The 21,381-nt window shown below is 43.0% G+C and overlaps 1 protein-coding gene across 1 annotated transcript in view; it reads left to right on the forward strand.

The window, feature by feature from the left end:
- The window catches only part of VEPH1 (ventricular zone expressed PH domain containing 1), a 1,846,458-nt gene that overhangs the window by 790,645 nt on the left and 1,034,432 nt on the right, over positions 1–21,381 (forward strand). Inside the window, exon 7 of the mRNA XM_085634750.1 lies at positions 4,635–4,855. Coding sequence (XP_085490876.1) covers positions 4,635–4,855 — 221 coding nt within the window. The remainder of the gene's footprint in view (positions 1–4,634; positions 4,856–21,381) is intronic.

The following is a 21,381-nucleotide window of genomic DNA, read 5'->3' on the forward strand; positions in this document are numbered from 1 at the left end:
AACACATTGTATGCAATGTCAGCTGAGATGAATTAGATAATGCACGTATAGTGCATACCATGACACTATGTCACTGTTTCCCTCCAGAGAGTTATCGGAGGCATCATTGGTATAGTACAACCACCCATCTGCAAGACACTACGGAAACTCACAGATGTCCTCAAACCAGATGTCATCTTTTTCCATATCCATCTTGGTGCCATGCACATCCCCAGTTGAAAATACCCAAGTGGCCTCCTTTTCAGTTTCAACCTTACAAATAATATCCTATATTACCTATATCAAATGCCAGTACTCTCCAAACCCTTTTTTCTAATGCGTCAGCCATGATAGTTTCTCCACTTGATAGCACAAAGTGTCCTGCATTCATATAGGAAATATTTAGATTGGTAAGAATGTCTATCCATGTAGTGATATTGAGATTAACTTCCCATTCAAGGTTTGTGGAGATCCAGCATGGAAGTAAGTAGGACTTATCTGAGATGCCACTTCACTAGTTCTGCCACGGCACTAGTTCATAGGGATAAGAATTACATGAACGATCAATGATATGAGATAGAACTTTGGCAAATGCCAAGGACAGTCACTGTTTTTGGTCAGAATCTCATCTGAAATGTATGGTGTGGACATAACAATATCCAGGGATGTAAATGCATATCTGGTTAAATGAGATGGAGAACAATATCAAGGTATGGCTTCAGTTACATGATATCAGCGGAGTATGATGTTCATGCAGATAAATACAGCTAATGCACACGTGAATTCAGTCATGCCAGGCGCAAGTCAATTGTGGTTGACACTGAAAGTAGCTATTTGTGGGAGGTACATTAGAAATACCCAGTCGATTTGTAGTGAGCTCCTGTGGGGTCTATATAAAATAATTTAATTAAGTAAATTGTTATACAATTGATATAACAATGAATATAACAAATCTGAGAAATCAAATTGTTGTGTGATTGAAAAGAGCTCTACATGCCAACCTGTTATAATATTAGTACCGAGGTCAATTCATAGCATTCTAGGTATTGCTGGCCTTTTCTTGCTCTGCGATAGAGCTGCTGAGCTCTCCTTCTCTACCAAACTGTCTTATCAACTGCCACATTTTAGTGCAGAAAAACCACTGACTGGCGACCATGAATCTGTTCTGCAGCTCCTCCTGTAATCAGTAATCACAGTAGAGTGTCCACCATATGGCCGACATCTTTGAAGCATTAGGAGGGCGGACCTATTTTTTGCAGACCTCCTAGTGCCTTTTATCCATGCCTAAGTCTAGTGCTTAATTTGTCAAAAGAATTAAGGGGAAAGGACGAAGCCTATCGCTTCGAACGAAGGAGTTTGGCAGGGGTGCATTTTAGCTCTTTTTCTTTTTTTGATTTGTACAAATGGTTTGGATGCGTTTTTATTGGGCAAGAAAATTGGTTTTCCCCGTATTAAAGGCAAGCCAGTTCCGCTACTATCGTATGCGGACAACACTGTACTTATGGTCCTGATGGCCAACAGTTTACAAACCTCATTGGACGCCTTTACGAATTTTATGGTGGCTCTAGACATAAAGGTCAATTTTTCGAAATCTTATGTAATAGTAAGCGGCCCAAAAAATACCAAAACCCGAAGTTTTAATGTAAGAGTCAAGACTATTGAAAATGTGGATACATTCACATATTTGGGGAATATGTTTAATACAGAGATTAGATGGGATTCTTTACTCACGGCAAGGGCACAGCAAACAAGTAGAGTAGTGGAGGGGCTGTTTAGGTTTGACTGCAAATTAGGCCATAAGCCAGTGCCTGAGCTTGTTACTTTATACAAAGCCAAATGTGTGTTGGTCGCATCTTATGGGGCGGGTGTGTGGGGCTACCAAAAAAATAAATTGTTTGTTACAAGTGGTAGAAAACAAGTTCATAAAACGCTTGCTGATGATTCCATCCAGCTCTGCCATCTCTTTTTCTCATAAAGAAGTGGGGATGGAATATATAGAAGATTACATTGGCTCTGCCCCCCTGCTCCTATGGGCCAAAATATGGGTCGCGGAAGAGCTGCAGTTTTCTAGGGAGATTATCGAAGACTGTATTAATCTGGATACATCCTAGAAGATTCCTTGGCTCTGTTTTGTGAGGGATAGGTTCTATGAGATTGGGTTGGGCAAGTATTTTGACACCCCAATTAGTATCTCCACAAATGCGAAGGCTATAATAAAAGAGGAGTATAACACCTGGGCAACTCAGCGTCATTTACAACTTGAGGCGTCAGGCCCTAGCTGCCCTTTTATGCCCAAACAGCAATTTTACCTATCCTTCACCACAAATAGTCAGAAGCGTTTTCTTTTAACTAGATTCCGCCTAGGCACTTTGCACTTTTTAGTGGCATTTCCCAAACAATCTGGGTGGATGGACAACCCGACTCCCTGTCCATGTGACAACACAGCATTAGGAAACGTTACGAATCACAGTAACGGATTGGGGAGAGGAAAAGAAGTGCGCAGATCTATGTTAACAGATATGAAATTTTATGGACGATAAAGCATTTATTTTAATTGTGATTTTATTTGATCAAGAACTGTAGCTTTTTTAACATTGTATTAAAAAAAAATGTATTGTCTTACTGTTAAACTTTTATGGCCCTGTGCCGAATAAAGATATTTTGAAATTGAAAATTGGATTAAGTGCTGCCAGGGCCCACATCAGGAGGCCACTGCATCCTACACCACCGATTGCCTCTGCTAGTGCTACGAATGACAGTGCCAAACCAGTTATTAACCATCACACTCCTAAAAGTGTGACAGTTCAGACCATTCCAGGCTCCCAAATCTATAAGATTAACAAGGGCTGTAAATATTAGTAATTTATAACGTATATTGAATTAGTAAACAAATGTTGTTGTGCTCACTCTAAATCAGACAAATAGCTCACCATGTGGCAGACTGTCATAAATGATGATGCTGCCAATTAAGTGACGGTGCTGAGCACCGGGAACCACCGGCTCAAATTAACCACTGCCTAGGTCTCACATGCTCAAATGAATATAAACTATAGCCCTTATTTACGGGGAGAACACTCCCTGTGCATCAGGGCCATACTTATTTTGTTTTATAGACATAAACCCTTTCTTTGGCAGTTGTTTCTGAAAAACAGAATGCTTTGTGGTCTGCAACAACATCGTGTTCCACTTTGCGCTCTGTAATGCTGACAGTGCATCTGCCTTACCCTCAAATGTACTTTTGGAAAAGAGGTTACCGCCGACCCAGAGGGATTCTTAAAACAGAGCTGGTGCTCTCTCAGGGGATGGAGGGGAGGCCTTTGCCACAGCCAAGGTCTAAATGGCCCTCTTTGTTGCACAGTTGAAGGGTGAAGTCATCACTGTTTGCTCACTTGAACCATGTTTGCACTTGAAGTTTGTTATAGTCACTGATTGTCAAGACACGTTTTCATTTCACGGAATTCAAATTCAATCAAGTGTTCAACCCCAGGCTTGAATTGTGATGAATTTGTCTATCAGGAATGGTACTTAAGTAAAAACACTGATTCAATTTCTAGCGCAATAAGAAAGCTCCCTTTACTCTGTGTGTAAGGAAAATAAAAATAATTCAGAGTTTGCTGCAACATGGTGACAAATGAACTAAACCCAAAGTTGCTGCGCTCCGTTGTTTCAAACGGAAAGATAAAATCTGCACCATATTTACTAAGATATGGCATTGTTTTCCCTCCCCGTGTGCTGACACACTATTGGCTGCCATGCTCCAATGCACACATTTTCACACCATAGTGCAAGGGCGTGAGCGTTCTGACAAGTGTGCATTATCTATTGGAAGGGTACTCCTCCAGTACAAAATTCTTCACTTTGACAAAGTTTAGTACTTTTCCCACTTTGTATGCATGCTGTACAGTGCATAACACTGCGGAAAGTTGGAAAAGTTGGGATACTTTTTAAACTTGCTCCTCCGCTATGGCATGACGAGGAATAATATATTTAGTGCAAATTCCTGACAACAAATATTGGCTGATTGATGTGAAAACCCACAGGGGTTTGCTTCCGATTGCCAATGTACTCCCCCAATGAAAGTCCCTTTGACACAAAATATTGCAAAGTAGAGAATAGCGCTTCTTTGAGTTACTTTAGGCAACTTTCTAACGCTAATCATTTTCACTGGAAAGTAAATCCCATTACAACACTTTGCAATGAGTTGGCATCCCTTTTGTGATGGAAACGCAGTGCAAATTGTTAGCAAATTTAACTTATAGTCTCATACACAAAACTCAGAGTTTTACTAAGCAAGATTTAGCTATCGTTCCTAAACATTGTCCCTGTTCTTGAATCCCATTTGAGATGAGGTCAGGTTTTACTTTAAGGGCTATGGTCTCAGAAGAGAATGTGGCATGCAAATGTGCTCTTGAATGTTTGGTTGGAAAGCTTTTATAGCTTGACACCTAGTTTTCTGCCCACTATTTCAAAGGTATTTGGTGCACTTCTGTAGTTAATACTTTTTCTTGAATGTCACTGTTCCATGTCATAGCTGTTTTTACTTGTTGGCTGTCACTGTTTGTGTTTTGCTGGTAATAGACAGTGGTCAGCTTGGAACATATAGGCAAACAAGATAATTTAGCATTGACTCATACATTGCTTTTCTGTATTTTTAGGAAAAAGCAAGGATATGTTTGAATCATTTAGTGAATCATCTTGCCAACATGGAGCACTCTTTTCACCACACCCTTCTTCTGGAGATCAAGAAAATCACAGACACTTATAGCAGTATCTTGGGTATTCAGAGTAGAGATATCTACCGAATGAGTAACAGTTTTACTACCATCTCCAATCTTCTGATTCAGCAACTGCAGAACGAAAGAGGGGTCAAAAGAAGGTAAGATACTAATTATCATCTAAATTGCAGCAAGCCATTGTTCTGCACTCAATTAAATGCCCTGTATAAGATAATCATGAGGTGTATTGCTGTACTGTAATATTAGCATTACTGCATGAATTTTGCCTAAAGGGTGTGGAAAGATTAGTATTATGTTGTAGCATCGGATTAAAGTCACGTGATTACCAGTATCATTCAAAGTATATCATTTATTGCAATACTATCTAAAATATTTTTGAGAGTTAGACATCTAATTAGTAAGAAAGAGCCACAAAGCGCCAACAAAACACAATTGGAAAGTGCCCCAAATTGTTTGTATTTCACAAATACTTGGAGTCAGTGATTCAAATGCTTTTCACCCTAGGAAAGCTAATCTGTGCATACTGGCCGGCTTTACTATTGGGTAAAATTCGAATTGCCCTCTTCTGAAAAGATATTGTCAATCACAAATGTGTTGGTGAGTCACAATGTCAACATTACGCTTCTCTGCAAATCACAAGAAAACGTAAGTTACTAAAAAAGTGTTACCCCCTTCCTTTTGACTTGGAAGGCAATGTAGTCCTGTTTTGTGATTGGCTAGTATGTGTGACTTACTCTTTGAGTATCCCTAGCCTGCTCCTCAATTCCAAGAGCGAGCTACAAGTTCTCCTGTTTTTACTTGCGCATTTAAAGATTAAACAACTAGGAATAAAAGATCAAGCCACTACAAAATGTTTGTGGATTGGGCCCAAAGCTTTGGCACTGCACTGTAAAAGCAATTGAAAACTCTGATGCACAGAGGAAGTTAAAAAGCAACCTAGGAAACATCTTTACCACAACTTAGACTGTCTCAGGCTTTAAATATTTTATGAGGGGTTGCAAAACCATAACACCTGTCAAGTTAATGCTTATGACCCTTGTATTAGTATTTTATCATGTGAAACTCACCAGTGCATATGCTTTGATAATATTGGCATATACTAATTAACTTGACAACTTGTCTGATAAAGAATATGGTAATCCTTCAAACGGAAAATAAGAATATACCTTCTTCAATAACAGAAAAGAATGCCCCCGTTATGGTTAGTGTCAATGAAGATATAGTTATTTTACTGCATGAAAAGAGATCCCTGGCTGTTAATAGTACAGAAGTTGAAAACTACCTTTTTTAACAGTATTTTGGATCTGGGGTTGCTGAATAATTACATGAAAATCTCCAGATGTTTGCAACAGGAATATTGAATGAGAGGGCAAATAAGGGATTATGAGTTAGATATAATAATGACTATTGCCCTAGATGTACATCCAAGAGAAAACTGAAAGCCAAGACTTAGCTTCAGAAACAAGTCAACACAATTTACAAATTAGACATAATATGTCTGAGAAGTTATCTTGTTATGAGTTAGGGGTTTGGGAAGTCAAATTTAGAAGAGTCAAGTTCTAAAGATGCTTTAGTAGATAGTCAAACAAACCTACATCAGGGAAATTGCTCTTAATATGATTGTATTTTGTAAAGATTTAAGGTGCAAAAGTATCTTGAAAAAGTATAGCACCATGGAATAATATCAATTTGTTTTGGAATGGGGCCTAAGAGTGATTCCAGACTGACACTCATTTAGTAGGGGCCTGAACACTAAGGGGCTCATTATGATGTTGGGTGGAAAGCCTCCGACCGACACCATCTTGGACACTGGACCAACCGACTTGCGTTCGGCAGTTCTGACCGCTAGATTACGATGCGAACGAACACTGTTCAGTCGGATTCCCATTGTTGCCTATGTGATCTCGTGCTACGCCCGAGAACCGGCCGTAATACAGGCTCCTATGGGGAAAATGGTGTGTGTATGTAAAACCCTGCAACCTGTGGCAGGCACAGTGCAGGGTTTTTACAGGGGCCACCAATCATAGGCCAATCATGTCACTTTCTGACAGCCTTTCTCTGTCGGAAAGGACGGTGTGGAAAGGCTGTTGGAAATCGACATTGTAATGTCGATGGCGGAAATGCCATCCATAGAGGGTTACAGTGCATCTCTAACCAACAGGAATACTCCGCGAGTTATTCGGAACTGAGTCAAAATGACCGTCTGGTTTACTGTCAGACTGCGAACATCATAATCGGGCGGACTGTAAACTTAAGCGGTCGGGAAGGTTCCGACTGTCAGGCGTTGGCTTTCCGCCTGGCATCGTAATAAGCCCCAAAGTGTATTTTCCTGCTCAAAATTTGTGCCTTTGGGCTTAGTCTTTTTTCTGGAGGTCAAAGTCTTCCTGAGCAAATAGGTCCAAGGCTGAATCTGATAATGAGCCACGAAAGTCAGATATATCTTCATCAAGCTCCCAATTAAGCCATTGTTTTTATCACCAAAAGCCCAGAGTGGGACAACGCTGGATTCTGTAACTTCTGAAGTCGTTTTGCCACTGGGATGGATTTCTCTCCAAGGTTTTACCGTCAGATTTAGTGACTTTTTAGGTTCTCCAAATCTTCCAGCAGGACAAGGGTGTAACTTGTAGCTTGGCAGGACTCCATGAGGGAGGATATTTTATTGCAAAGTTCCTCTGAGCCCTTTCTCAATGTGGCAAAAACTTCAGTAAGGGGCAGACCTTCTTTTCTGATCTGACCATGGTGCAACCTCCCTGGGCAAAAATAAATGCCTTGTCTCTGTCTTCCAAAGGTGAAAATAATTACTAGGTCTCACTTTTCTCCAACTGTTTGAAATGTTCTTTCAAGTCAATCCACGTCCTCTAGGTCCTCAACACTGCCTTCTAGGCACCAGGTATCACTGCAGCCAGGGCTCCTGCATGTTCCAGTCCTCTGTGATCTGTTGGGCAATTATGGGGTCAGGACATCTTCCCTGAACATGCAAAGAAAGTGTTCCGCAACCTGACCTTTGGAGAGCAGTTCTATTCAATGGGTGCTTGCAGGAGTCTGGAGTCTTGAGTCTTCTTGCTCTTTTTCAGCATTTTCCTCTTCCCTTTACTGTAAAGATTCCCAAAAGCTCAAAATGCAAAATGGCTTGCCTCATTTTCTTCTAGAACCGCTTGTGACTCTTGTTAAACCACTCACCTATTTTAATGATGTCTCCTTCCTCTATCAGGATTAAAAACAGTTTTTCTTCCTTCTGAGACTTGAGCAAGGGAGACTATGAGAGCACTTGGAATTAATGGGAGTAGATCCTGAATGCTCCATTAGGCTTCCTCAAGTCACAGCTGATAAAGGAAAGGTTTTTCTTTGTTCTACCAGCTGTACTCCCAGATAGGGAATCATATTAACCTTCCAGTTGTTGACAAGATATATCTTTCTTGTCTCAGAATCCATTCAATTGTCCTCTGGCATTATGGGTTGTTAACTCCAATCAGAAATGTGTATTTGGCCTCTGGAGGTGAGATGAGACAAATCTGATTGTCAGACAATTCTAATTCAGGCAGCACAAAGTACATTTTAATGAAGATATTTGTCCTCCAAAGTTGTAAAATATCTACTTTCACAATGAAATATGATTTTTAAAAGTAAGTGGAAAATAATTTTAAATCAATTTGCTTGCATTTTCTGAGGTCGTTAGAAATTAACAGGTTTTCATTTTACATAGAGAAACTAAAGGATTAATTAAATATTATCAGTAAAAACAATATTGAGTCAGTAAAATATCCGAAAACATATTGTTTACAAAAATATCACCATCATATACTTAATTAACAACACCATTTATTGATAACCAAAATAGCGCTGGTAAAAATATCTATTTCTACTAATATTGAAACTCAAAATATTGTAAACAAAAATATCTTAGCTATAAATAAGTATATAAAATATCAAAAATATTGAAAACATTACGCAGAATACACTAATATCCTTAAAAAAATGCAGTCAAATTAAAAAAAAAATTCTGTGTCAAATAAAGAAAAACAAATTAAACTTTTCATACACCAATATATCATCTAACTACAATATTAAATTATTATAACAATAATATAAACCTGTAAACCCATAAAAAATAATAAAAATACATTTCAAAATATTAAATAATTAACAAACAAAAAATCGCAATTCTTGTGATATAAAAGTAAACATTCCAAATGAACTTAAACATAAATTATACATCCAAAATAACAAATATATATTTCTGTATATATATGTATATATCCACCAAAACAAGTTGCCCTTGTAAAAACGCCATCGCACAAGAAAGTTAACTCCAAACTTTAATGCGAGCTGCCAGCATATCATGTTCACTCCTTCAGTGAATTTCAGAAAAGCCAAACGCGTTTCGGGCAGCACTCTGCCCTTGGTCACTGGCTACAACGAACAGTCACGGCTGCAGGTGAAACATTTTATAATTACAGACCCGCCCCAGTGGGCGTATGCCACACTGCTTTATGGTCCATATAGTTTTTTTTCTTCAAACCTCCGTAAATATTGTCTCGATTTGTTGTGAATAAAGTTATTTCCCAAGTGGGTTACCTCTGGAGGGAATTCATGAATATGATGCCAATATCAGATCTCACATTAAGCGGACTCTCTTATCCTCTCAGCTCACGGAACTCCACGAGCCGAAGGTCCGCTTTCATGCAGAGGGGCGTTTTTGCGACGAGGCGCACCGCTCTAAATCCACCAAAACAAGTTGCCCTTGTAAAAACGCCATCGCACAAGAAAGTTAACACCATACTTTAATGCGAGCTGCCTTCGGCTCGTGGAGTTCTGTGAGCTGAGAGGACAAGAGAGTCCGCTTAATGTGAAATCTGATATTGGCATCATATTCATGACTATGCTGCAAAAACGGTCCTGTAACAAAAACGCCCCCCAGGGGCCCAAAACCGGCCCCCACCCGTGCGGCGCACCGGGGGATTGCCCGGTGCCCGCCACGGTCAGTCCGGGCCTGCCCACTTGTTCTGACACTACACGACCCTTTCACTCCATCGCGTTCAGCACATGGCCTTCATCAGCCGTAGGCTAAAAGGCTGCATGCGGCTGACTCGCTTCGGTAATTGTACAGATGAACTAATAACGATGGAATGGAATATGTTCCGCTGAATTCCCCCTGTTTAAGGTGCCTTGTTAGAAGCATTTCATTCCCTCGCTTTTGTGTTTTTTTAGTAAATCGCATTGTATGTAAAAGTCACCCACCACCAACCCCTACTACACAAGCCTCTTACCCCCATTTACCCGCTTATTCCTCACTCCGTCTTTGCGCTGTCAGAGACAGCGATTATTACTCTTCCGTGGAAGGCCGAGGCACGTGATAAGTAAATTATTGTTGACACCTTATATAGTCCCCTTCACCCGAAGGCCTAGTCTTGTTAAAGAATGAGTTAATAAATAAAGGCAAGCAATGCATTATCCCACGGGGGTTTCTGTCTACATTGCCACGTCATTTATTGCATTGATTTTTCGTTTTTTCATTATAAGCAGCGCTGTTCTTCCTTCCTGCTCACCTGGCATTTCTAAAGCCCAGATAACGGCCCAATGGAGTTTCTGTGTTTTTGTTAAACTCTGCTGACTTTAAATAATTTTTCCTTCCGGGCTAGCACCACGGCTCCGGTGCAAGGCTACTTGCAGCGTTAAGATGCAATAAAGGGGAAGGCAGAAAAACAAAGCGCTGGGAGATTGGCTGGGCCCTATTGTGGGAAAAGCCAAATTCATATTGAAAAGAAGCAAATGAATAGCGCTGTTCAAGACAGGAGAGGAAGTCACGGCGGCCGTCATGCTCGGAGGGAGGGAGGGAGGGAAGGGGGGGTCGCGGGTGGGGAATCAAAAAATAAAAATAAAACGTACCTGAGTGCGGGGTACTGCACTGCTTCCGCTCCTGGCCGCTCACGCTGTAATGGTGACTGCTGTTTAGCCATTGTGCACATAAAGGTAACTTCGGTGCCAGAAGGCATTTAACTCTCCTCAGACAGACCTCTCACACCAATGATCTGCTTTCTTTGAGCTCCTGGTAAATCGCGCCATTCAAAAACCGAGAGCCTGCCTGCAGCGGCAGTCGGGTCCCTGTGTTCCTGCTGCAGGAACAGGAAGCAGCCAGCAGGCAGCTTCCCTCCCCTCCCCAAGCCAATCACAATGCTGCAATGGAAGTGTTGTGATTGGTAAGGCGCAGCGATGAGAGCCCCAGCCGGGCCATTTTCTCTATGTAGGCTGCATGCAGCAGCCTACATAGAGAAAAAGGGGGAGTGCGCATGACTGCTTTTTTTGGCCCTGGGGCCGACCAAACAGTCTGTACCCACAACAGTGGGTAAGCCACTCCCCCCCTGCCCTCAAGCAGGACTGCCCACCCACCCGCCCGCCCCCAACCAGGCACAGAGGCATTTCTGCTTTCTTGCAGTGCGAGAAACAGAAACATAAATGGTAGTTCTTACCGTTTATGTTTCTGCCTTCTCGCACTGCCATTTAGCAGTGGGGCAACGCCCCCCACGCCCCAATGGGGGAGCCGCCACTGAAAGCACAAGCATCGAGATTGTTCATTGAAAATGTTCAAAATGCTACTTTAATGTGTGTTATCAGAGGTTTACTGCAGAATGTATGGGCCCGATTCGATGTTGAATGGGCCGCCATTGACAGGCCGGCGCTAGCGGTCCGTTCGATATCTGGGGCTGTAGTCCAACCACCATATTATGATGCAGGCAGCTGGAGCGCATTGTGCGGGGGAAAGGACTGCTGGCTCTCACAGGCTCAAGGAGCCCATCTGGGCATCGGTCGGATTCTTGATCCCTACAAAGGGGCGGTGCCTGCAGAGGCAATGCTGTAGAGATTACAATGTCAGTTTTCCACAGCCTTTTCATGGGGGTCGGACCGCCATGACAAAGCTAATGGAATGTGACTTTGGGGGCCTCCACTATGGTGCCACGGGGGCACATATGGTACCCACCAAACATCCATGCACCTTGTGCCAGTTTGCCCTTGCAATAAAAAACTAATAGCACTATCTATGTCCCTGTAACAGAGGTAGCTAAGCACTACAACATACTTATACAAAGTCCCTTTTACCAACAAAATGAACACAAACGAAGTTCTCTAATGGACTATGTTGAAGACACTTGGGTTGTCAGACTGCACTGCTCGGAACAACGACACCAACTCAAATTCCAAATTCCATAGTGGAATGTCCGTGACAGCAATGTAGCTCAGGAAGCCTAAACCATGCAGTAGAAGGATGGCACAATGCCTTCTAAGTCACACTAGGGAGAACCCAACCTACGTTTGATAAATTCAAAGATGCCTTGCAAAAATAATAAAACTAACACCAAATAAAATATAGCAATCAGTAACCTCAATTGAACCTAAAGTAAGTAAAAAAACACAGTAGAATGTACGACATGCTGCAGTGTAAAGTTAGATTCTTTATTTACAACAAAGGAGATACTACTTAGAAACAATACCAAAATCCCTATTATAAAACACTGAGATACATACAAAGTAACCAACAAACATTAACGAAGGTAGGCACCACCCCAATTTAAGGATTTTTAAATAAATATGAAACAATATAATTTTACATCATCATTCAAAAAAACATAGAAGCAAAGTAGAAAATAAAACTGATAAATATTAATAACAGGTTTAATAATTCATTAAAAATCAACACATCAACAATTAAAGAGCACGTTAGAAATAAGCACAAAATGAAACCAAGTGAATCCAACACATAGAAATGTAAAATAATACATTTCAATTGCAGGAAATACACAGACATAAAATTGACGATTTTCCACCCACAAACAAATAAATAAAGTGAATGTATAATTCTGTAGCTGTAGATCTCCATACATATCAATGCTCTCAAAATATAAACCACCAAAAATAATTAATTGTAGTTAAAAAAAGACTCAAAAATATGCAAAATGAGAAAGTTGAAGGAACAAGCACTTGAGATTGTATGCACTGTAATTTCTACTTGCGAGCCAACATAAAGGAAATACTGATATCAACACATTATGACCATTTCCACAACAGAAAAAAAGAACAGCAGAATGCTGGGACACCTAACCCCACACCCTCCCACTGGGAGTACATAAGCAGTTCCTACCCAGCATTCCACCTGAACTACACAGCCACCAACAGGAAGGCCGTCTGGCCGTCCGGGAGGGAGGAAGGGGCATAAGGAATGGGACGAGAACAACAGGACAAGGAGTAATGAAGATTACCAGTAACTAATAGGGCATTACCCCCGGTCCCTCCAGTCCTCGTCCCATTCCTTACTAAATGCAGCATACCAAGAACCCCGGCCTTCCGAACTCCCCAGAACATCGGGGACACCACACTGAAAACAGCATCCTAAATGGCGAAAAAAGGAAAACCACAGAAAAAAAAGACGGGCAGAAGCACTCAACCCGCAACGCCCCCAACCATACAACAGGGCCGAATCCCCTGAAACAAGCAGGAGACAACCATGAAGAATAAAACAAGGAGCCAAACCACAGAGCCGCCACCCAAAGGGCAGACAACCCACACCAGGAACACCCCCGAACCAACCACAGAGGAGGAGAACCCAACAAGAAAGGACCAGAGACTGTCCCCGCCAGAAGGAACGACACGATCAACCACAAGACCAACCCCAAAACACCACGCGAGGCCCCCAGCAGACCAGCCCAGACAAAAAAAGACGGGGATGGACGAATGAGCCAAGGCACCGACCCAGAGGACCTACCAAGGCCCTGCCCACGCAGTGCAAACCAGGAAGATAGGGAGCAGCAACCAAGAGCAAGCCCCCCCAACCTCACAGACCCGACCACCCCCAGAGTACACTGCCACAGGAGACCCCCAGAGGAGGACCAGGCTCCAGAGCAGCAATGTCCAGCACCAACCACCAGCATAGACATCGGAAAACAGCCCAAACCAACCAGACCCGTAGAAGTATCTGGGGCACAGGGACAGGCCAACAGGACAGGACCGAGGCAACCACCCTGAACGCCGGGGACACTGGGACACAAACTTGACACCCCGCCCAACAAAGGAAAAGGCGAGGCCAGAATCCCAACCCCCACTCCAAAAAGAGGCCAACAACAGGTCCCCACCCAAAGAAAAGCAAGGGGTGGACCCGAGCCTACCCCGAACCAGACCACGGCACAGCACCAAGAGCAGGGAGAGGCAAAACCCCCAAACCGAGCGAGACCAGTGGAATCCAAAGACCAAACAGGGCCAACAGGGAAGATGCCGCCCCAAACAACCCATACCAAGGGTGACACTCACAACCACAAATCTGGGGATCGACCACAGAGTGAACAACAGACACGCCAGCAAGACATGAGGCCACCAACACGGAACCCCCACATGCCCGGAAGGAGCGGCCCAGGGCCAACCGCCACAACCATGAAACCCCCAAACACCGAGGGCACAGAGAAAGGCACAGGAACCAGTCACACCCAGGCCATACAGGAAACCTAAAGTGGCAAAAAGACAAGGAGGAAGCCAAGTAGCCCACCTGACATGCCAACGCCATGGCCCAGCTGCCCCAGGAGAAGGCAGGTGCAGAGGAGAGGCCAGAGAAAAGGGCAAGAAGGCACGCCCTGGATCACAGCAACATCAGGCACAGGAACACCAACCACCAAGGGACCGAAAGACCCACACCCAAAGTGAAGCAAAGGCACCGCCAACCGTTCTTGCACAGACAAAATAGGAGCCAAACAAAGGGGCAGCGAGGCCAAGATAAACAGAGGCAGAGCCAAGGACCCACCACCAGATCAGAAGACTCGTGGCAACACCACAACCCAAGGAGGAACGAGCCCAGAGAACCCGAAGGCGCACAACCCACCGAGGGGGAAGGAACCTGAAGAGGGACAGGGCAGAAACCGGACCCTAGCAGACCCAGCAACACCCCTGCCCTAGGGCCTTGGAAAAGCTAGGTCAGAGAAAAGACAGAGCCCGGAAATGGGGAACAACCAGGCCTCCAAGCAGGAGCAAAATATGGAAACTCTGCAGCGCATCACCCAACCCAGGGCAAGCAGACATCAGAACACACCAGCCACCACACCATCACCCTTCCAGCCAGAAGCGACAGGGAACAAACAAAGAAGCCGCAGAGGCAGATGCGAAGGATGACCCCCAACACCCAGCCCCCAGCCCCCACCAGTGGCAAATAGACGGGCAGCCAGAGGACCCCCAAAACTGGCCAAGGCACCTGAAAGGAACAAAAGAAGGGAGAAGGAAACTGCTTCACGGCACTCACCCCCCACCAGCCAGCCCAAGTGCAACCCACAACCCTGCACCGGGCAACAGGCAAACACCAACACCGGCAACCAAGGGCACCATCAGCGCAGCCCCTGAGCCATCAGCTGACCACGGACAGCAGTGGGAGACCAGGCAAGAGGCATCAGAAGCACTGCACACCAGCAAACTCCAATGCCAATGGCCACACCAGGCCAGAGAGAGGGCACAACACCAAGCCTCGCCCCCAGGCGAGAATGGAACCCAAGAAGTAGGGAGGCCTGGAACCCCAGGGACCAAACGCAGGCCACAAGAAACAAGACAGACAAACAGAAGTGCAAGGAAGGCATGAACAAATACCCCGGGGAGGCACGCGCCACACAACACCATTAATCCACACCAGCCAGCCCAGGTACAGTCCATCAAAGCAGGCCTGGGCAACAGGCAGACCAGAAAACCCCCTGAGAGCTACCAAGCTGGGAGACAGAAAACACAGTCCAAGCAACAGGGAGGCTGGCCTCAAAAAGACCATAGCCAGACAGCCAGAACAGGAGAACAACATGCTATAGGGTACTCACCCCTGGAGCAGGCAGACACCAGAACACACCACCTGTCCCCACCTGCCAGCCCAGAAAATGACAACGAACTCAGTGCAGAGCATAAGGCCATCTGGAAACACCCCCGAAAAAAGAGAGAGACAACAGAGACCCAAACACAATCCAAGCTCTCAAAAGGCCAGTGAGAAGCCCACAGCATCTAGCAATCCCAGGCGGCCTCCCGTGGAAGCACTAACCAGTCCTTTGTGTATTAAATGTAATGTTTAAAGACAAAAAGCCTACAGCACCTGGCATTATCAGGCGGCCTCCCATCCAGGCACCAACCAGGCTCGACCCCGCTCAATGACAGGGAGCAAATGAGAGCAGATGTCAAGAGGATGGCATGGCCAGAGGCAAACCTGCATAACAACTGAGAGTAGACCAGAACAGCAGCAAACAAGGTAATACGGTCGTAGGCAAAATCAGGCTAGGAAAAAGAAAAACCACTATGCAGTACTTACCCCTGGGGCAGGCAGCCACCAACACACACCCTCTGCCTCCACCTGCCAGCCCAGGCACCCTCTACCAGACCAGCACCATGCAAATACAAATACCTGCAGTGTTTGGCAGTCCCAGGAGATCTCCCATCCAGGTAGCAACCAGGCCCAACCCAGCTTACCTACAGAGATCAGATGAGAACACGTGCTTTCAGGGTGGAATGGCCGCATTTCAGGAAATGACCATACCAAACAGCCAAGAACTCCAGGGGCATCACCAAGACCGGCCTGAGTCACCCCACAGCCCGGCCACAGGAAAATGCATCCTCCAACCCAGAACTGACCGGGAGGACCGATGCCCCAGAACTGACCGCGAGGACCGATGCCCCAGCCACAAAGGGCCAACCGCCAACAATTGCGGCTTCTGGCAAGCCCGGCAGGCCAGGAGCCCGCGTAGCAGCATGTCAAGGACAGACCAGCAGTCTGACGGGATCCAGAGAAGACTGCAGCATGATGCAGCAGTAGGTAAGTACAACCAGCAACCACGTCCCATTATGTTGGCAGACAGAAAAAAAGAACAGGTGGAATGCTGGGTATGTACCGCTTATGTACGCCCAGTGGGAGCGGGTAGGGTTAGGTATTCCAGCATTCTTCAGTTCTTTTTTCTTACATGGAGATGTTAATTTCTAATTAATAAGGATTGGGACGATGACTGGAGGGTCCGGGGGAGGGGGTTATTGTTTACATAATGTCTTTCTCATTATGTCCACTCTAGAATCAATTCGAAATTGGGTGAAAATCGTAAGTTATGGATAATTTCACCCCACGTATACATGCCTGTGTGTGCTTTTATTGACTAGGGTATTCCCTAGCAGCTTGGTTCTGAAGAAAACCACTGTGACTTGTACAGCACTCATATTTGACTGAAACATGTCGACCTAACACTAGGATGTGAGAAATCATTAATTTCCCACTGCACACCAACCATCACTGTTTTTAACTCTACCCTGGGAATCCACAATAAAAATTTCTCAAGGGACGGATAGACTAAATTGACCACGTCACACAAAAAAAAACATCACTGCTGTAATCAGGCATCGTAGCACACCTAAGATGCATTTTGCATCTTAGGTGGCAACCCAATGATGAACCATGCCACGAACTAGGTTGGTGGGTTAGGTTTCTTTAAAAAAACGAATGGTCTTTCTGAGACATGAGTGACAGCACTTTGGGATGATAGCATGCTCGTTCTTATTTGTTTGAGATATGGATATGGGGAAGAAGAACAGGCTGATCTCTTCTTCTCACTCTCCTTTCTATTTGTATCACGTTCAACATAAACATAACATTACAAATGTAATAATCATAAATTATAATGTTACAATACCCAAAATAACACTACACTACTACCAAACTGTAGGTAGACCTAACACACAACACAACTAAACAACAGAACACACACTACAACTAACTAACTCTCAAAATAAAAATAAAAAATCATTTGCAAAACCAATTGGTCTTGGCAATGCAAGAGCTTTTGGCTTCGTCAATGTATTTCAGCATTGCATGGCCAGATGAGGTAAGTCTTCCCCAGGCAGATGCAGCACCCAAGTGCCAACAGCTGATGCACCATTACTCCTTTGTGTAACCATAGGCATACATGAACAAAGGATCCCAATTTTAATTTACCATTTGATAGAGGTGCGTTTGCAAGGCAATGGAGACCATGGAGAGGATTGCTGATGTACTGTGTGGTGTATTCTAAACCACAAAATGCTTATAGCACAGGGGCACTCCAGCACCTAGGAGTGCAGTCGGTGGTGTGTACCAATTTACAATGATCATCCAGTGAACTTAAACAAGCCCTTCCCGCAGCCTGCTTTATTAGTAACCAGTGAGCCTGTTATGACGTGTTCTTGTTTCATGTAACTGTCTCAGGGATGGGGAGGGGGGTGAGAATGAGTGATTGAATGGCAGCTGAAACAAAGCTGTCATGTGACCTTGCAAGGCAATGGAAACCATGGAGGGGATTGCTGATGTACTGTGCACTGTAATATAAACCCCCAAATGCTTACGATACAGATGCACTCCAGTGCCTCGGTTTGCACTTTGTGGCAAGTGGCACTTTACAATGACCATCCAGTGAATTGAAACAAGTCCTTCCCACAGCCTGTTTTATTAGTAACCTGCAAGTCTGCTATGACAGGTTCCTGTTTTTTGTAACTATCTCACGGGAGGGAAAGGGGGGTGAGAATGAGTGAGTGAAGGGCAGCTGAAACGAAGCAGTCACATGACCTTGCAAGGCAATGGAGGGGATTGCTGACTTTCTCACTCTCTCCCAAAGAATGGTCTCCTGGGAATTGAAAAACATGCTGAATCAACATAAGAACATGATTTACAGGCATGTTCCATTACGGTTGGAGAAGCACAGGGCAGGCAGCCACATGGGTGCAGTAGGGAGCAATCGACAATGGGAGGAGGGTAATTGGGGGAAGAGATAAGAAAAAAATAGGAGTGGGGGCGAGCAATTTCACGACTTTTGTCAGGTCAAGCAAGCAGACACAGGGGCACGTGGAATGGAGAAAGCAACAGAAGTAGAGGGTGGTTGGGGGACAGGACTAGAAACGAGATAAGAACATGATTTACAGACTTGTTTACAGAAACAACGCAGCGCTCAGAGCGAGTAACAACATGTTTGCTCCTGAGGTGGGCTCTTAAACACAGAAAAAAGAAGTTCCTAAAATGGTCATTAAATGGGAGGAATAAGTGGACAGTAGTAATTGATCCCTACTCTTGGAGAGGGCTAAACACAGAAAGAGGCATGATGCATGCATGTCATGGACAAATGGAGATAAAGATTAGGAAAGAGGCGATGGAGCCAATAAATGGGAAGCCTAAGGGTGGGCTGAAGCCCACAAAGTACATACGAAATGTCTTTTTCAAGCCAGTGCATGCTCTGTCTAGAGCTGAGGCCTAATAACACTATAGCTCTGCCCACATCCCCACTACCCCTACAAACGTTTAAAAAAACTTTAAAAACGTCTTATGTTATCCAACAATCAGAAGCAACAAACATATCTCACTCCACTGACCACCAGACTAGTGGGGGGGCGACGGTGGGGGTTTTCCAACGGCCTTATTACATGTAGGGTGGTCGAACCGCCATTGCACAGCTGCAACCGGATCGGAGATCCCTGGTGGTGGTGCAGCAGTCTTGAGGTTGTAATATGCTTGGCAAGACCGCTGGGGTCATGCCAAGCATATCACAAGTTTCCACTCCACCACGGTTTTCATAGCGGGGCCTCCTATATGAAAACTGTGGCAGAGAGGAAACAAAGGTGGCCGTACTGGGCCCTCTGTTGCCTTTGTGCCATGGGGTGCATGCAGAGGGGGCACATGTTGTACCCCCCTGTGTTCATGCACCCCAGTACCTGCTCGGCATGGACTGCACCAGACCATGCCGTACAGGTACTGTCTTTGATATTCCCCCTGCAGTGGCTATTTCATGGGCATCGCCATAGGAAAGCCAAAGAACCACCCACCAGTGACTTAAAAAGTCATAATATGCGGGCGATGCACACACGTGTTTGGCGGTGGCCACTGCACCACAAAACTCGTAATCAGGCCCTTAGTGTAAAAAAATGTCCGTTAAATGAAAAAAAGTAGTTAACAATGGGCTTGCAGTTAAAATGGTACAAAAAATTTTGAAAACATGTAACAATACTATAAAATGTAATGAAAATATAAATGACTATATAAAATATCAAATAAATAGTTCTGTAAAAATATTACATACTATAATATAGTACTATTTATAATATAGTTTTAAAATGTTATTAAACGTTTTATAAAGTAAAAATGTATTTATTACAAATGTATAGGATTTAAAGAAAAGTACCATATTTGGATAAATGTTGGAAAACACATATGTTAAACAATGTAAAAAAATATATAAATTGTTTTCTATTTCAGAACAATTTGTCAAATACCAATATGTAAAGCATTTTTACAAAAATATATAGCATGATTTGTTTTTTAGAAAAATTTGAGAAAGACCAGTATATTAAACAACGTTATAAAAAAAAACCATAAAATGTAGTGTGTTTGAGAAAAATATGAAGAATGTAACAATAATGTACTATGTTTCAATAATATATACATGAATGAACATTTTCAACAAATACAATGAATAAAATCCAAAAATGTAAAATAAAGCAAAATATAGAACTTAAATTGTGTCATTTACTATGCAATTAAAAATGTCAACCATCATCATAAGCACAAGTGTGGAAAGGCCCGCCCTCGAGATTACTTGACGCATTCCGACTGGCGGACGTGCTCTCAGAGCCCGTCGGAAGCAAGCAGTAATAACCAGTCGAATTCCTTTCCCTACCGCCTCCATCAAAGTGAGGCCGTCGGAAAGGAATCTGACCGGCACATTACGATTCGGTTTGGAGCCTTCTGAACCATGTGTTAATCAGGCCCCATTATAACCCATTTAGGGACCAGTTGAGGACATTAAAGAGGTGACATTTACTATTCCCACTCCAATCTAAGCCATTAATGGGTAGGTGTTGGACACTAAAGAGCTGATGTTTACTTTTCTCACTCCAATCTAAGCTATGTAGGGAAAGGTTTTGGACACCAAAGGGGTGACATTTACAATTCCCACTCCAATCTAAGCCATTAGGGAAAAACGTTATTGCCTACAGTGATTACATTACCTATTTCTTCTCCAACATAAAATTATTATTTATAAGTGCTAAACACTAGAAATAACACACTATATATTTAACACCAAAAGCAATTATAAGAACATTAACTAATAATAATAATAAATAAAAAATATGTTAGAAATTGTTAATAATTTATATAAAAAATAAACTTAGAAGTGTTTTTAAAAATGTTAAACATACAATAGCAATTTATATAATTATAAAATATATATTTAATAAATACAATAAATATATGATCATTTAAAATAACGCATAAAAAGATTAGCACAATAAAAAAATGTAAATGAGAAATGTTTCTATATATTTAAAGAATGTTTTTCATAACATCAAGACATATTAAATTTAAAATGATATGTTAACTTAAAAAGTCCACATTTTAACTGACACACCACATAAACATTAAAACAAATACATTTTTTAAATCTCTCCATCTGTTTCTCATCTAAACCCAATTTCCCACTCATATAAAAATGAAAAACTCCTCTAAATAATACTTAAAACATTATTTTTAATATTTTACAATTACAATAAATGAATTAGGATCAAACTATGAACAAAATAACATACAAAACAAATTAAATACTACAAAAAGTATATTAAAATAAACATAAAAGCTATATATGCAACGAAAATGTATATTATATAT

This window comes from Triturus cristatus, chromosome 11, assembly GCF_964204655.1.
Source record: "Triturus cristatus chromosome 11, aTriCri1.1, whole genome shotgun sequence".
Classification (NCBI taxonomy): Eukaryota; Metazoa; Chordata; class Amphibia; order Caudata; family Salamandridae; genus Triturus; species Triturus cristatus.